An 18,284-nucleotide genomic window follows, 5' to 3' on the forward strand; every position below is an offset into this window, starting at 1 on the left:
TAAAGACCAATACAACGTCAACACTCAATGTTTACATCAAATATTGTTAATTTATTCTGGATGAGTTTATTGAGAAATAAATTATTGTCAACTAAAAAAAAAAATTAAATGAGAACGTGAATATGGTATTATTAGGAAATGTCCACTTAATTTCTGCACCCATTGTCACAATGATGGCTGCTGGAAGTTCTTGTCTTTTTGGCGAGATTAAAAAAAATAATTCGGATATTAAACGTAACATCTTCAGGTCTTTAAAAGTTGAAATGTTAATTTTCCAAGATATGAATTCAGCTCGCTAAGATTTTACAGCTTGTCGGCACTTGTTAAATATTTGAACAGGTGGTGACATGAACACAAGTTTTTAAACATGAATGCTTTGACCTACAGATTTATCACCGTTATCGCTGTAAACCAGAGTAGAAGACGTCAGCAGCTCAAACTTTTGATTCCCGTTTGTGCTCAGTCACAGATCACTTCTATGATCGCCTCACATTTTGTAGCTTGTATTCCACGTGCACGTGAGCGGAGTCGTGAAGAGCCCACCAGCAGCCATGATTGTTTAATAACACTAAATACTGCATCGGTCTTCCATTAGGAGCGATACAAATATTTCACACATCTCATTTATTATTCAAAATGCATCATAAATGAAGAATACGCCACAACTTAAAGTTAATAAATAAGTAGTACATATCCATCATGTTTTGACTGATGGTTAATCTCCTGAAATAAACCCGTAACACAGAAATTATAGGATAAGAGCACAACGGGATTGACTGGGGGAGCAGCTGATTGTGCAGATTAGGACTTTATAATGGTATTGTGATGTAAAAAGCAGGAAGTTAGCAAACATATCTGTGTATTTCCTTCGCATTTAGCTGTGCGCAAGAATAAATGACGTGCTCAAGGTCTTGATGAAATACATTAATGCCAGACTGCATGTGTGCGTCTTAGCAGCTGACAGATTTGCCTTTGCAAAGCTTAGACTGCCAGGTTAGCAATGACAGCCCGGGTGAATTCATCGCTTGTCGCATAGCCCCCGAGGTCTCCGGTGCGCACCTGTTGTAAACATAAGGACAGCGTGTTACTATATGCACAGCTGCTGCGACACATGTCCACATACAGCACCACAGCTGGTCTGTTAGAGAGCCTTTGATAAATATTTTACACTGAGGGATCAGAGATGGAGATACTCTTTTAGAAAACAAAACACCTATACTATATCAAAAATTACATCAGAATTTAAACACAAGCCAGGGCAGTGGTGTAGTCTATGTGATATGCGGGCATACGGAGTATACCCATTAGAAAATTGGGAATTTCAGTATACCCACTTAAAAGTGCCCAATGATACTGTACATGACATATTATTGGGCATATGTCATTGTCAACACATTTGGAACATTTTAGACACACTGAGTAGGTTCAACCTGTTTTTTGTAGGGATGCACAATATAACCGGCATGGTATCGGCCGATATTAGCGATAAAGTTAAATATTGGACATTCCATCAAAATAACTCACCGATATAAAAGGCACTGTTTTATAAACAGACCTTTTCCAAAAAATTTGAACATCATGGAAAAGTTGTTTAACTTCCATAATTCCATTCAAAAAGTTAATTTAATTTATTTAGGGCCCACAGTTTAAACAATTTCAAATATTTATTTGTTTATTTTTACATAATTTGGGCTTCCAGCTCATGAAACCCACGAAAACAGGAATTCAAAACATTAGAATACTGTGGAGAAATCAGCCCAAATGTTGCAGGGCGTGAATGTTTTAAACTGAGTGTGACACTAATCATCTACTAAACTCAAAGCACCTGCACAGGTTCCGCCAGGTGTCATTAAATTGCTTCAGTTTGGTTCAATTGTCTCAGTTTGGTTCAATATGGGGAAGACTGCAGACATAACTGGCCAGAAGTCCATCATTGATACCCTCCATGGGACGGGTAAGCCACAAAAGTTCATAGCTAAGGAGGCTGGCTGTTCATAGAGTGCTGTGTCCAAGCATATCAATGGAAAGTCTAGTGGAAGGGCAAAATGTGGCAGGAGAAGATGCACCAGCAAAAGAGATGACCGTGGGCTTCAGCAGATTATCAAACAGAGAAGATTCCAGAATCTGACACAGATCCAGAAAGAGTGGATTGAGGCGGGAGTCAGCTTCAAAAACCACCACATTCAGACGCATCCGGGAGATGGGACTGTTGGGTTCCTCTGTCCTCTTTTCTGATGAAAGTAAAGTGTGCTTTTCATTTGGAAATTAAGGTCCAAGGGTTTGGAGGAAGAAGGGGTGGGTTTTCTCCGTGTACTCCGGTTTCCTCTCACAGACCAAAAACATGCATGTTGGGCTGCCTTCAGGTCCAGGCCTCCCTTGCAAAAGAAATCTGTGATCTCAATGGAATTTGCCTGATTAAATAAAAGGTTAATAAAATAATAAGGTCTAGGAAAAGAAACATTGATATTGGTATCGGTTATTAGCCAAATAATTTTTAACATATCGGTGGCCAAAAATCCAATATCGTGCATCCCTAGCTTTTTGTACAATTAATACTTCTGTACTTAAACACTTGAAAATGTTTTGCTTTGATACCATTTTATAAATTCTATAACATGTTTTTCAACAAAACCAACTGTTGTACAAAGTTTGTTGTTCATTTATTCAAATACAAGCATCAGATAAATTTGGAAATGTTCAATATGCTTAAAAATCAAAATAAATTGACAATTACATTGTACTAACTGGTGTACTTTGGTTTCTAAGCACAATATACCCAGTACAAAAATGCAGACTACACCACTGTGCCAGGGTTGTAAATGAAATAAATGTCGGGTTTGACCATAAAAACAAGGTTAACGGCTGGGAGCAAGGTTTTAGGACCACCTGGACATAAAGCTTGGATGAAGTTCTGCATCAGAGATAATGAAAACAGGAAGTTTGATGGACACCAGGACCATTTAGTTAGATGTGGTTCTGACCATACGGTTCTGTTCATGTAACACTTCAGGTCAGGCGTTCTGAAGCGTTTCATTCAACACAGCCACCTTAACCAGTCCATCCAGTCCTTTCATGTGAGCGTTGGTGCTGTGAATATGAGCAGTATTTTGAAGCGTCTTTTTGAAACGGTCAGGGTTGCTGCTTTTATTCTCTTTTTAATGTTCAAATGGAAATATTGTCTCAATGCAAACGAACTGGGTGCAGTTTTTTTTTTTTTTAAGAAAACATTTGGCCACAGAGGCACAAAGGGGCTGTGGTCTCCACTAAATCAACTTATTCCCAGTAACACACAGGACTAACTCAGTTTGTCCAACTATAAACTCAGTTTGGATTCTGGTGCTAAAATAAATATTTAAAAATATTTTATTTATAAAAATATTATATTGTAAAATAGTTTTACATTCAGTCTTTGTAGGACTGAAGGACACTGGTAAATATGAATGAACATTAAGGCAGTTTTTATGATTTAAAGATAGTTTTTAATCATGTAAAAAAGCAAAGCATTCCCCTTTCCAACATTACCCCTTCTTTGAAAGTGGGGTTATGTGTAAATAAAACTTTATTATATAGCACTTCTCAAGATTAACATCACAAAGTGCTTCGACAAACAAAATAAAGAAGTGCACAAAACAAATTTAAGCAAAGGCAAATTAAAAAAAGATGAGTTTTTAGCTGGCCTTTAAAGGAACCAACTGAGTCTGCTGATCTAAGAGTTTGAGGAAAGCAGTTCCAGAGTCTTGGAACCACAGACGAAAAGGCTCCGTCTCATTTAGTTGTCAGTTTTGTCTGGGGGACAATCGGCAGGTACAGGACAATCAGCAGTGTATGTCCTGTGATTAGTCAGTGTCTTACCTGCAGTAGATAACGATCACAATCACAATTTGAGGAATAAAATAAAAATATTCCTGGCCTGCAAGATGAGCCAACAGCTACATATTAAAGCATATATGAAAAATCCTGATTCATGCTCAATAATCCAGGTAGAAAAATCCAACAAAGTCAAGTCAGGTCGTCTGGACGGTTCCTTCCTTTTTTTCTATTTGTTGAAATGTTTCATCTTTCATCCAAAAGACTTCATCAGTCCGAGGAGCCACAACAAACTCAGTCTTATAAATAGCACCTTCACATAGTGGGTCAACCAGTTTGATGGTGCTAAGATGATTTCCAGAGTCCGCCCTCTCCCCTGCCGACTAGTTTGAGGCAGCCATCATGGCCAGAGTGGCCATGACTTAAATTTGTTGGATTTTTCTACCTGGATTATTGAGCATGACTCAGGCTGTTTTAAACCACTTTGGCCATGACTGCCTCAAGCAAGCCAGCGGGGGAGAGGGCAGACTCCAGAAACCATCTTAGCACTAGGGATGCACGATATTGGATTTTTGGCCGATATCCAATATATTAAAACTTATTTGGCCGATAACCGATACAGATATTTTTCATACACGTTCCTTTGTCAGAACATATCCGTCTTATTTAGGCTTATTTGCTACAAAAATTGTGTAACAGCTGTAAGAGCTGGTGACATATATTCAGCAACAACCATATGCATAGCACTTTAACTTATATAAAATGAGAAGTGTTAAATGTTATTTATTAGCATTAGTCACCTGTGATGCCGTCTCACTTGTGGAGGCTTGTTCCAGGTTCCTATAGCTGCAGTGTGGGATCCTCTGCACTCTTGTGCATGAAGGACAGATTTTTTAAGTTCAAAGTTTTTGTCTATCCATTGTGCCGTAAGACTTATCATGCTAACGGGCTAACACGACGTCCAAATGTCTGTGGTAAAACTCACCCAAGTGCTATCAGCTATTAGCTTCTCAATGATGTCGGAAATGACGGCTTGTAACTCGGGTAAGGCTACGTCAGAAAAATATCTCAGACTGAGGACGATGTAGCGAGGCTCAACGTAGTCCATAAATCTTCGGAACCCAATATCCTCAACAAAAAAAAAACTTCCACACTGCCGACATTTTGACTTTTTCCTCTCCGCCGTGAGATCAGGTAGGTGCGCATGACATCATCACGTTGAGCTGCCGCTGCAGGCATCCTCGTCCCTGGATTATCATACAAAAACAGCGTCTTTTATATCGGCGAGTTATTTTGATGGAATGGCTGATGTCTGATATTGAACTTTAACGCTAATATCGGCTGATACCATGCCAATAATATCGTGCATCTCTACTTGGAACCATCAAACTGGTTGACCAACTATGTGAAGGTGCTATTAATAAGACTGAAGTTGTTGTGGCTCCTTGGACTGATGAAGTTTTTTTAGATGAAAGACGAAACATTTCAACAACAACAACAAAAAAAAAAGAAACCATCCAGACGACCCGACTTAACTTTGTTGGATATATTAAAAATGTCAGTGTATGTTTAGAGTGCATAACTTTCACATCAGGCATTTGCTTCCTTTCTCACTACTTTGCTACTCAAGTCATTGTTTTACTTTGCATCGTTGTGCGACGTGGCTGCTTCACAAATGTTACCACTGATCAGCTGTAACAACTCTGTCCTTTCCATACGACAAGAAGCACTTTTAAAGATAAGCTGAACATATATAAATGACAGACAGATGACAGAAATGTTGGTCGGTTAAAATAAAGTGAGCAAGACAACAGCATTTCACTTGAAACTTCCTAAGTACTTTTAATTTTGAGTCATTTTAATTTGCTTTAATGCCCATCTATTATTACATCTTCCCATTATGAAATTTGGATCATTCTGACCCCTGATAACTGCAGGTAAGACACTGACTGCTCATAAGTACCACACACACAACTACTCGTGAAAAATCCAAACTATTAATGTGAAAGGGCTCTCAAAATGCATGAAACAACAATCTGGTTTAGTCACATTCAGCCTGAGAACAAAAAATAAAAAATACAAATAAAAAACAAGAGAAGGGATGCAGATGGAGGTAGAAAACATAAGACCGGGCTCCTTGATGGAAATCCTCTTCAGTTGCACATTTTTCTTAAAGAGCATCGCTGCTACTTCCACTGGATTTATCAGCAAGCTCAGTATAAACCATAAACTTCCTTTAACAGCGCAGGAGGGGTTTGATTTGAACCTTCTCTCAACACATGTTAAGATCAGTGACCAGACTTAAGGCGAGGTCAGTGACAAATGGGTTGAAATGACCTAATAAACCGGCTTGTGATGCAGGTTTTCCACCACTGCATGCACAAAGTCACCAGTGGTACAGTACCCGCCAAGGTCTCGTGTCCGTACCTGGGATGTGCACAAACAGTATACACACAAACATTAACACAAACGAACACACGGGATAAACAGACACAAGGAGAAGGGGGAATTAAAAAGGAAAAGGAGCTATTTGATCATGTGCAGACAAATGCTGCTGTCAGTTCATGATAATCAGCAACTTACAGCAGAAAAAAATGTTATTTGCGTTTGTGTTAGTGCATGTTTGACAGCAGGAAGTAAATAAAATTTAGTTTTAAAAAGATGAGAAAAGAACCGGAGATTATTATAATTCATTACGCCCGGGCAGGATGAAATAAAGCAGGAAAAGAGATGCTGCAGAGCAGAAACGTGTTCTTACAGGCAGTTTCAAGTGGAGTGAATCAAAGGCTCTCTAACAGATGAGTCAGCAGTTTGTTTAATTAAAACATCTGTAGGCCAAAAGCTGCTAATGTCACAGATAATATGTTGCACCATTGTTTTTATTTGACTGATCAAAGTGAGAACATAAAGTTCAACTCCCTTCTTATCATAACACATTTTTAGTTTTCTGAAGTGCATTTAAGACTCGCATGACATTTTCAGCTACTGACCTACAAACCCCAACATACGAAGGCATGCAAGTTTTATTCACGTTCACATTTTTGCAGAACCAGCAGTTAGTATTTGGTTTGTCCAGTACAATAAGACTGTGTTAGTATTATTAGTGTTTGTGGTACGTTAATGTGTAAGTAGAGGTCTTTAGATTGAATCCCATGATCCCATCATGCACCAGTAACCACAGAAAAGTTCAAACTAACACAACAATTTACCTTTCCCTGTTTGATGACCTTCTTCACAGCATCTGTTACCATTTGGGAGTGGTATTCCAAACTGAAACAAAGTACAATGATAGTGGTTGTAATTTTTTTGTTTGTGCCAGAACTTGTACAGTAGTCCCTTGTTTCTCGTGGAGCATCCGCACCTTGAAGCCCCGCGATAAGGGAAAAAACTTGAAGTAGGAATATTAGTACAAGTAGTACGTAGTAGTTTATTTTAGTGTATATATATATACATACATCATACCATACCACTTTATTTATAAAGCACTTAAAACAGCTACAAGCTATATATATATATATATATATATATATATATATATATATATATCTCGAGGGCCAGACATCCAGCGATTAAAATCATTATGTAAATAAACCAAAGTTTACAATGATCTGTTACCTTTTAATTGTGATATTTCTGAGCATTCTGACGCTAACGATAAATTTTGTGATATAACAATAATAAAAAAAAAACACAAAAACCCCCCAGAAATCAGTTATTCATTTGACAAAATTAACTTAACATGTTGCTTTGCAGTATTATATAAAAATAAATAAAAAACCAAGGGTTAATTTTACTGAAATTACATTATGTAAAGTATTCAGTCTCAAAGTATAAAAATAAAAATGATCCTTCTGTTATTTAGATTGAAAAAGTTTGCACAAAATATAGATAAATAAATCCACCACAAAAACTAAAGTGCAGGTGAAGTTTCCCAAAATAACTAAATAAAATAAAGCTTAACATCTGTTAAGCATAAATGTAACATACAACAAAAACATGTTGCCTTTAAATGAGTTATAACTTCCAAAACTTGTGACAAGGTGTCTTCACCTGACCCTGAAGCTTGTGGTGTTTCAGCTTCTTCTGTTCCTGCAAGAATGATTCATTTCTGACTTTTTTGTCTTTGATCACCTGACTCTTTTCTTTAGTCCATGGACTGTGAAGCTCAAGAGACAGAGCTGAGCTGCGCTTGTACCGGCAGCCCAGAGCAGGGTGGGGGGGAGGGAGAGACAGTTGAGCTGTGCACTGTCTGTACCGGCAGTTTAGAGCTGTATGGAGAAACACGCTGAGCCATGCGTTGTTTGTTTTTAGCTAGCTAGTATTGCGTGCAGCTAATTAGCGTTACGCCAGTAGCGACAGGTGTGGGGGGAGGGTGTGTGTGCAGTTTGGTTCAGTAATTTGCCATGCTCGGTTCTGTCAATGGGGCAGGGCGCCCCGCTTGTATAATGATAGGAGAATCACTGATGTATTTACGTCATGAAATTAGCACATCATGATATCTTATCATGATATCATATACCATTTTCCCGGGCAAGCTTTTTTTACTGGTATTATCGTGAACAATATGATATGGCCCAGCCCTACATTTTAAATGTGTTTATTTTATTGCATTGAATCATAAATACAATAAACAGAACCCCAAACCCAGAACCGCCCCCTCCCAATTTTTTTTATGAAGTGGCTGGATTGAAGTCACCCGTAGGCCATTTCCAGCCCGCGGGCAATCAGTTGAAGAGCCCTCCTGTAAACGCTCTAAAAGAGCACAGAATGTCATGATCTCAACTCTCTGCCTCAGCTGCACTCTGCTACCTGCCAGCGCTCTTGGCCACGCCCACTTTTCCGCAGCAGAGCGGAGATCAGCTGATCAGCTGCAGGAAGAAGCTTATGTTCAGTGTGGACTGCACACAGGTGCAAAATAATTTAAAATAATTTATTTTAAATAAAAATCCATGCCGATCGTGCGGCTCATTCATCAACCATTTGTGTGTCATGTCCAATATTACTTAGAAAAACCCCGATAGAGCGAGTCCACGATAAACGAACGGCGAAGTAGCGAGGAACTACTGTAATGGAATTGTTCATTAAAGTGGACTCACTTGAGGTGTCGAAGCATATTCGCAGCACTGAGCAGCATGGCGGTCGGGTTGGCAATATTCCTTCCTACAGCTTGTGCAAAAGGGTGGCGTGCACCCTGGAAAAAAATAAAACAGAATAATATGGAAAACGGTTAACCAACAGTGCAAAGGTAAAGTGTGCAACAAACTAATTTCTTTCACTTTTAATCACAAATGAACAGGACGAAATACATGTACAGAACAACAGTTTGGTTTCTCATCTCTTTCAACTTTTAACCAACAAAAGTAAGTTAAAAAAGGAAACTCACCGTCTCAAACACAGCGTATTCAGCGCTGTAGCTTTCCCCAGGGACCACTCCTGCTCCTCCAACCAGCCCTGCTGCCAAATTATCGATAATATTTCCATACAAGTTGGGCATCACCAATACATCAAACTGGTATGGATTCTGAACCAGCTGCAGAAAAAAATACAGACAATGACAGATTTAAAGATGTCACGTAAAAAATTTAAAACCAAAACTGAATGATCAGTGTTCAGCCAGTCAGGAGAAAAAGAAAAGTTAGAATATTTACAACAGCTAAGTTTTGGACGAGCAACGAGAGAATTGTTCCTGAAGTTTAAACAATATCAGATAGTGAATTGTGAAGTTGTAAATACCTGCATACAACAGTTGTCGATGATTATGTTCTCGTATTTGATTTTGGGGTACAGCTGTGCCACCTCTGCACAACTCTGCAGGAACAAGCCATCACCTAATTTCCTGAAAAGACACAGAGCATGGAAACAAAAATTGTTTAGGTACCTGTGATATAAATCAGAAACCTTATTCAGTTTTAATATTTAATATGCAAAAGTATGCAAACAATGAGGAAGCTTTCCTGAAGATGGACTCACATGATATTGGCTTTGTGGACAGCTGTGACCTTGTTCCGGCCCTTCTTGGTGGCGTAATCAAAGGCGAACTTGGCGATACGCCGTGACTTTTCTCTGGTGATGATCTTCAAACATTCAATCACACCTGATACACTCTGAACAGAGAGAAGGGTGAATATTACTTCACAGATATGTTCTTATTTAAAAGCATGGAAATTAAGGCTGCAACAACAAATTTATAAAATTGATAAAAATCGATGATTAAAAGCATTGACAACAAATTTCGGCAGCACGGTGGCGCAACTGGTAGAGCTGCTGCCTCTCAGTGAGAAGGTCCCTGGTTCAAACCCCGGTCCAGGGGCCTTTCTGGGTGGAGTTTGCGTGTTCTCTCCGTGCATGCGTGGGTTTTCTCCGGGTGCTCCGGTTTCCTCCCACAGACCAAAAACATGCATGTTAGGCTGATTGGTAACTCTAAATTGTCCCTAGGTGTGAGTGAGAGAATGAATGGTTGTTTGTCTCGTGTGTCTCTATGTGGCCCTGTGATGGACTTGCGACCCGTCCAGGGTGTACCCCGCCCCTCGCACAGTGATTGCTGGACATGGGCACCAGCGACCCCCGTGACCCAAAATGGAACAAACGGGTAAAGAAAATGGATGGATGGATGGATGGCAACAAATTTCATTATCGATTTGTTGTGTCGCGCGATTATGCGTCTTTCACGGCGCTGCAGAGCCGTTTTGTTCACCTGCAGTTCATTGTCAATGCTGACTGACTGAATAAAGTTTGAAAAAAAAAAAAACACTCTGCAGCGTGAGTTGAACAGAGCGAGGGGGGAGGTGGAAGCAGAGCAGAGGCTGTTTTCAAATGAAATTAAGTAAATTTTACAAATGACCGACGCAGAGAAAACTGTTCGACCCAAGTCCTTTAAAGTGTGGGAGCTCTTCACAAAGATAAAAACTGAGCAACATGCAGCTTTGAAAAAGTGACGACACGACACGGGAGAACCACGGAGATGAAATGTAAACATGTCGGAGTCACGAGGAGGAGGAAGGAGCAGCAGCAGATACAACTCATCATGTGTTGCAGGTGAGTCTCTACAATATTCTACATTTGTTCTGTTTCCAAGAGAAAAAACGTAACGTCAGTCTGTCTGGTAGATGAAGCTGCCGCTTGTTTGTTTGCTGATTAATGACGGTGATAGAGAACGTGTGTTACTTTTTATTTAATTTAATTGGTACAAGTAGTGTTTAAATGTGATTTATAAATAAATCTAACACAAGATAATAATTTAATGATTAAGCTTCAACTTTTAATTTGCTGGCAAAGTCTGAAGACACTGCAGGTATGGCAGGATGAATTGCATTTAAACAGGAATTAAAGTCATTTATTACATCTACTCAAATGTGTGTAATTAAATATTTTATGTGTGTGTGTGTGTGTGTGTGTGTGTGTTTGTGTGTTTAATTGCTCTTTGAGCTACTTTTGCCTGAACCCAACACTGTAAGAGAAACAAGGCATTTCTTGAGTTGCTGTAAATTATAATATAATACATATTTACTGTCTCAGTCCAGAAAACAACAACAAACAATGACAGCTTCATGACGGACAGACATCATGGACACCACAGCAGCAGCTGTCTTCACTGAAACATTCTTAAATGATCATCACCGACATGAGGCCTCTGTCGATGGTTGAAGACGAAGGCTTCACTACAATATCCTGATGCATGCTCAATAATCCAGGTAGAAAAATCTAAAAAAAGTTTAGTCTGGTCCTCTGGACATTCAAAAAACAAACAACAACAAAAAAAAACCCAACCTTTCTACCTTTTTTGTTTTGTTTTATGTTTTGAATGTCCAGAGGGACCAGACTAAACTTTTTTCTAGATAGGCTTCACTACAATAATCCACACTTTTAATCCAGGTTACACTCTTCCCTCAAGGACACATTTTACAAAGTAGCTACATGTTGTGCAGGTATAAAGATACATTGGTTTATATTTTTGTGTACATTCATTTTTTTAAGCTATTTGACTAACCTTTATTTTTTATTATTCAATATTTTACTAACAGAATAGTCAAGTAGCGACCTGTTTTAATTGCTATGTCAGTCAAATGTTCAATTTTGGAATAAAGGGGTGGAAATTAAAACTTTTTTAAAAAATTGCCGATTCATCGATTAACCGCGGAAAAATAATCGGTCGATTAATCAGTTGTTGGAATAATCGTTAGTTGCAGCCCTAATGGAAACATAAATAAACAACAAGTTAACTAATTTTATGTATTGTCCTATATTTGATTGGACTCTAGGGTTTTTATGCCAGATGTGTAGTACTGTAGTTCATCTAGTCGTTTACCTCGTGCTCCAGTGAGCTGTACTCCCCCTCAGTCTGCTCACGGATGATGACGAGGTCCAGGTTGTTGTGGCGGGTGTTGTAACCAGGGAGGCTATTCACATGAACCACGTTAGCAAACAGGTCCAGTTTACGTCTGGGGAAATCAAAGTGATGTAGTTATTTTAAAACTAAATATTAATACGTATTATTTTATTATTTTTATATACCTTAGTTTCATTTCATATGATGCCAATTCTCCTTTGAACTCCATAGGTGTGTGAATCTTTCCTAATATAAAAGAATAATAATATTTGTGAGCGTTACAATTTGTTTTGTAATTAATTATTTAATTTTTTTTGTCTAAGGTGAGTCTAACCTTTGATAGCTACTCTGTTGTTCCTCAGTGAAGTCAATACTTGCTCTAGTTTCTCCTCAGTGGCCATGTTTTGCACTTCACTCAGATGAAATTCCTCAAATTCAACAGGGATGTTTCCTGCCTGAACATAAAAAAGAAAACAGTGACAAGATGTAAGCTTGGAAAAACTCAAAGCCCTAAATGAAAAAGTAGCCAATAATTATAATGATGTAAAATAAACAGTGTACACTTTGTAAACATACAAGAGACAAGGTGACAAAAGGCACTAAATGCTCCGTCCCCGCCCTCGTTACAAGTACCTTAAAGACATCCTTGACAGCAGTCATCAGCTCAGGTCCTACTCCATCTCCAGGAACCATTGTGACCTTGAAGGTCCCATCAGCGCGGGCCATTGGGGACTTTGAATTGCACAGCCCTGCAGACACACTCAGAGGTCGAGAGGCCAGCTGCTGCCAGCGGGGGACTCCCAGGTCCTGAAGGGCAACAACAAACACATAGTTGTGAAAGCACATTATAAACAGATTGCTTCCCCTCTTAGTATAGCTGTGACTCTACTGAAAAACCTTCAAATGTTGTTTGCTTAGACCATCATCAACAAAGAAATGTCTTACTTCAGGTCCCTGGACAGATTGTGCAAGTCAAGAAAAACTCACAAGCTTTGACCCTACGGACAATTTTGTTTTAGAAACCTAAAGGTCTCCATCCATCCATCCATCCATTTTCTTCCGCTTATCCGGGGTCGGGTCGCGGGGGTAGCAGCCTAAGTAGGGAGGCCCAGACTTCCCTCTCTCCAGCCACTTGGGCCAGCTCTTCCGGGGGAATCCCGAGGCGTTCCCAGGCCAGCCGAGAAACATAGTCCCTCCAGCGTGTCCTGGGTCTTCCTCTGGGCCTCCTTCCGGTGGGACGTGTCCGGAACACCTCACCAGGGAGGCGTCCAGAAGGCATCCTAAACAGATGCCTGAGCCACCTCAACTGGCTCCTCTCGACATGGAGAAGCAGCGGTTCTACTCAGAGTCCCTCCCGGATGATCGAGCTTCTCACCCTGTCTCTAAGGGAGAGCCCAGACACCCTGCGGAGAAAACTCATTTCGGCCGCTTGTATCCGAGATCTCATTCTTTCGGTCACAACCCAAAGCTCGTGACCATAGATGAGGGTAGGACCTCCTCCCTGACCCGGAGAGGGCACTCTACCCCTTTCCGGCTCAAGACCATGGCCTAGGATTTGGAGGAACTGATCCTCATCCCTAAAGGTCTCTAAAATTATTAATATTATTTTTTATTATTACGGTTTTGTATTTGTATTTTTTTTTCTATCCTTAACATGCGTTTTTTGTTGTTTTGTTTTGTTTTTCAGATACACCTGGACCTATACCTGGACCTATACCTGGACCTATACGTGGACCTATACGTGGACCTGCCATTCTGTGTTCGTCTGTCTCTCCTTCCTGTCCTCTCAAACCAGCCGGTCAAAGCAGATGGCCGCTTGTCCTGCGCCTGGTTCTGCTGGAGGTTTCTTCCTTTTAAAAGGGAGTTTTTACTTTCCACTGTTGCCACTGTGCTTGCTCAGGATGGAAGACTGCAACGAAGCCAAGATTCAACTTGTCTGCTGGATTCCTTAGATGGAGAACTTTACTAATTGGCTTTTATGTTTGTGAATGTTCCTGTAAAGTGCCCTGAGACAACTTTGTTGTGATTTGGCGCTATATAAATCAACTGAATTGAATTACTTTATTTAAGCAGGCCAATCCCACTGAGATCACAGATCTCTTTTGCAAGAGAGGCTTGGGCCTGAAAGCAGCCTAACATGCATGTTTTTGGACTGTGAGAAGACATCAGGTCTCTCTTGTCCTCGAAGCTCACTGGGATTAACCTGTCTAAATAAAGGTTGAATGAAAACCAGATTATCCAGAGAAAACCCACGTAAACACGAGGAGAACATGCAAACTCCACCCAGAAAGACCCCTGATCCAAACCAGGGATTGAGCCCAAGACCTTCTTGCTGTGAGGCAATAGTGCTACCACTAAGCCAGCACGGTGCCATCTGCATTGCTGTTTAAAATGCAACAACTAGTTTCATGACTTTTTACATCAGTAATTTTAACCCATGCAAAGTAAAACTTTACTTGATTGACCATTCTTATGTTGGCGTGTGACGTCATCGGTCACGTGACGTCAATCTGCCATTTTTAGTTTGGGGAAAATCCTGTTGTGTTGTGAAAAACTGATATATGAAGTAGATTATTTCACTTTTATCTCATATATTCCTTCAAGTATATGCAAGAATGTTGTAAGGATATGAACGCCCATTTAAACTCCTGATGGATACGTGATGACCAATGGGTGTCGCCCGAGTAGAATAAAGATGCTACACCTATACCAAAGAGTCCATGTAAGATTTATTTTATAATAACTTACAGTTGTAAAGTTTTTTTTTATTAAATGTTAATATTCAATATATTCAGCGTCCTGTTTGTAAGATAACTGACAAGAAAGAAAGACAATCAATTCACACTCGTTTGACTGGTCACACCATCTTATTTATGCAATAGGACTTATTAAACAATTTCAGATAAATGTAAAATAATATCTAAAATATGCAGCAGCTATTATTAACTGTATTATTATTGGTTATAAATGGCTTTCAGGAATTTAAGAAGAACAGAGAAAAAAAAAATCAAGTATGATTTTATAAAATGCTTTGTCCGCTCGCCCCAGCCTTGTTTTCAGCACGATGTATCTCTAAAATATTGGACAGACAAAACTATTCTGTAACTTTTTCCAATTGTATGATTTATTTTTCCTTTCAATTTGTCTTTCACTTGGGGATGACATGACTCCCCAGATTATCTTGCAAGAATAAATTAGGTACTTCATAGTACTTATCTGGAAGCAAATTACACAATTGAGAATAGCAGCTTTATGTCCAAACAGTTCAAAAGAACAGATCGACCTTGACCTCTCTAATCGGCTTTAAATATATTTTAAGTTCCCAGGAAAAACCAGTGCAGACATGTATGTTCTTGTTTTTAGTTTTCTACACCGCCCTACATTCTAGCTGTTTTTTATTACAATTTCTTTTAAATACCATTTTATTTTCACTTGTTAAAAAAAAAAAATCTCAATTTGTACGCATCCTTTATGATTCCAACATTTTTCAGTCAGGTCATCTGGACAGTTTCTAATTTTGTGCTGAAACGTTTCTCCTTCGATCCGGAAGGCTTCATCAGTCAAAGAAACACACAACAAAACTGATTCTTTCTCCAACAGCTTAAAGAGACCATCTAATCACAAGCAGAACTGGTTTGTTCCACTTTGGAGTAAGCTGTTGGAGGAAGAATCAGTTTTGTTGTGTGTTTCCTTGACTGATGAAGCCTTCTGGATTGAAGGCGAAACGTTTCAGCACAAAAAAAGAAACTGTCCAGATGACCTGACTGAAAAATGTTGGATTGTATACCTGGATTATTGAGCATGGACTTTGTTGATCCTTTATGATTGTTTGTTATTATCTTTGTTGTCTACTGTGGTCATCTCTTTTTTTGTTAGGATCAGGTCTCTCTTGTAAATGAGTCCCCGAGACTCAATGAGATTAACCTCCTAAGAGAGATAGACATGAGATAGATAGAACGCTCCGACAAGAACCCTGCAGATGTTGGATGTTGTCTATCATGGTGCACTGAGGGTGCATTCACACTAGCCCTGTTTAGTCCACTTTAATCGAACTCTAGCTCGTTTTCTTAGAAAGTCCGGTTCGTTTAGGGAGGTGTGAACGTGCCATCGAACTCTGTCACGGAACAAAAAGGCGAACTCTGGCCCGGGCTAAAACCTAGGTCTCGGTCCGGTAGAAGCGAACTCCAGCGCGGTTCAAGTACAGTGTGAATGTAAACAGACCGAGCCCCGCTCCGCAGGGTAAACAAACACGCTCTGACCTTATATGGAGCCGTCAGCTGCCTTGTGTGAAAAAACAATAATCTCCATGGTCTTCTGTCTCATCTTCTGCTCATGCTGAGTCCATTTTTGAAAAATGACAAAATATAACTCCTAAAACTGCTAAAACTTTATGCCACTTCGTTTTTTATTTTTATTTACAGAAGAAGAAGACGTGTCTTCAGAGGTTTTTGTGTCGTTTCTTTCAGTAGTTCTTGGTGCAACGCCCCCACAGGCGAGCGGGGGAACAGGTTGGTTCAACAGGTTGACTCGACTGCACAGTGCAGTGCGAATGCAAACTCACCAGCTCAAATGTAAACAAAAGCTCATGAATATTGGTCCCGAACCGAACCGAGTCTACCGGACTATCTGGTGTGAAAACGACACTCCTACAAGAACCCTGCAGATGTTGGATGCTGTCTATCACGGTGCACTAAGATTCATAACTGGCTGTGATTATCGTACCCACCACTGCACCCTGTATTCACTGGTTAACTGGACATCATTAACTTCACGCAGACTCTCACTGGTACATTTTCATCTTTAAATCACTTCTTGGTCTGCTGCCTTCATACATCTCCTCCTACATGTCTCTGCGTGAGTGCAGCTACAGCGTGCGCTCTCAGGACATTATTACCTGCAGTGTTCCCTCAGTGAGGACTGAACTAGGCAAAAGGGCCTTCTCCTACTCCGCTCCTGTTTCCTGGAATATCTTACAAAAAGATCTGAAGTTCTCGACCTTGACCTCTCTAAGTGGCTTTAAGAGTCTGTTGGACTCCTGGCAGGGACCAATGCAGACATGTTCCTGTTTTTAGTTTTCTACATTCACCTTAGAATCTAGCTGTTTTTGTTACTTTTCGTTTGTTTTAGCCATCCTATTTATTAAAAAAACTGTATGACTTTTTATAACTGTTTATTGTTGTCGCTGTTGTTTATTGTTGTCATCATTCTTTGTTGAAATCAGGTGTCTCTTGTAAATGTGTCCTCGAGGCTCAATGGGATTTACCTGTATAAATAAAGGTTGAATGAATGAAAAAAATAAATAAAATACAACTTTGTCTACAACAATTTGAAACTACAGACTAGCTCCGATCACACCCTTCATTGTAAGAGAGATGGATGAGTTTTTGACATTTAAAACGGACAAAAATTAAAGTTTAGGAAAAAGCCTGTCAGCGTGAAGTTCAACAGAAATTTAAGAAATTAAACACCAAAAACAGAGTTTAAAGGTCGGGAAGGAGATACTTTAAATGTGTCTGGTGATGTTTTTTTGTTTGTTGTTTTATTTACAACAACTAAGTTTTCCCCTGAGAAAAAAACATGTAAATTGTTGTGGTTTCTTGTAACGTTTCCATGATGGTGTACTCATCATGGTTAGCCATAACCAACTCAAGACACATCAAGTCAGTCGAAAATAACAGCACCTCATTTTCACAACGTTAAACCTCGTAAACACATTTCAGAATAATGTATATGCTCAATTAATCCGTAAGCATAATCTGTGAACTCAACTCACCTTGACCAATGTTACCAAGCTTCTCCTCAGGGCGACCGCCATCGTTTTACACATCCACACAGACAGCGGCTACAGTTCTTCTTCTACGGTGGTGGAGCGCTGAAACGAAGCAAAGCCCAAAGTGCGTACTTCCCCTGCTGGACAGAAGTTGTTTAACAGGCAGGACATCACACCATGACCAACACAATCAAAGCACACACTTATTTCTCTAATTAGTTTTTTTAAATCGGTAATATTAAGTTATTCTCCACCTTACAAATTGCATAAAAGAAAAACATTTCTACTTGTAATAGAATATATTATATATCCACAACATAGACTGTACTGATAATTTATATATATATATACATAGGAATCCTAAAACAACCTTTGTAACTT

The 18,284-nt window shown here is 39.5% G+C and overlaps 1 protein-coding gene across 1 annotated transcript; it reads right to left on the reverse strand.

Annotated features, from left to right (window-relative positions):
* Nucleotides 1–589: 589 nt before the first annotated feature.
* idh3b (isocitrate dehydrogenase (NAD(+)) 3 non-catalytic subunit beta) lies at nt 590–17,964 on the reverse strand. The gene is made up of 11 exons (XM_037679234.1): nt 17,907–17,964; nt 12,767–12,940; nt 12,468–12,588; nt 12,319–12,379; nt 12,113–12,245; nt 9,778–9,911; nt 9,541–9,643; nt 9,191–9,337; nt 8,904–8,998; nt 7,017–7,077; nt 590–1,059 (listed from the first exon to the last, which is right to left on the reverse strand). The coding sequence occupies exons 1-11, from the start codon at nt 17,958–17,960 to the stop codon at nt 982–984; spliced, it is 1,161 nt and encodes a 386-aa protein (XP_037535162.1). The 5' UTR covers nt 17,961–17,964; the 3' UTR covers nt 590–981.
* Between the last annotated feature and the right edge of the window lie 320 nt (nt 17,965–18,284).

The sequence above is a fragment of the Nematolebias whitei genome, chromosome 7, assembly GCF_014905685.2.
Source record: "Nematolebias whitei isolate Nwh7 chromosome 7, NemWhi1, whole genome shotgun sequence".
Classification (NCBI taxonomy): Eukaryota; Metazoa; Chordata; class Actinopteri; order Cyprinodontiformes; family Rivulidae; genus Nematolebias; species Nematolebias whitei.

Coding starts and splice junctions, on each gene's coding strand:
- idh3b (XM_037679234.1), bottom strand. CDS start 17,960: ATGTGTAAAACGATGGCGGTCGCCCTGAGGAGAAGCTTGGTAACATTG. Junction 12,589..12,766: donor CTGTCAAGGATGTCTTTAAG/GTACTTGTAACG, acceptor TTTTATGTTCAG/GCAGGAAACATCCCTGTTGA. Junction 9,912..12,112: donor ACAGCTCACTGGAGCACGAG/GTAAACGACTAG, acceptor CTCTCTGTTCAG/AGTGTATCAGGTGTGATTGA.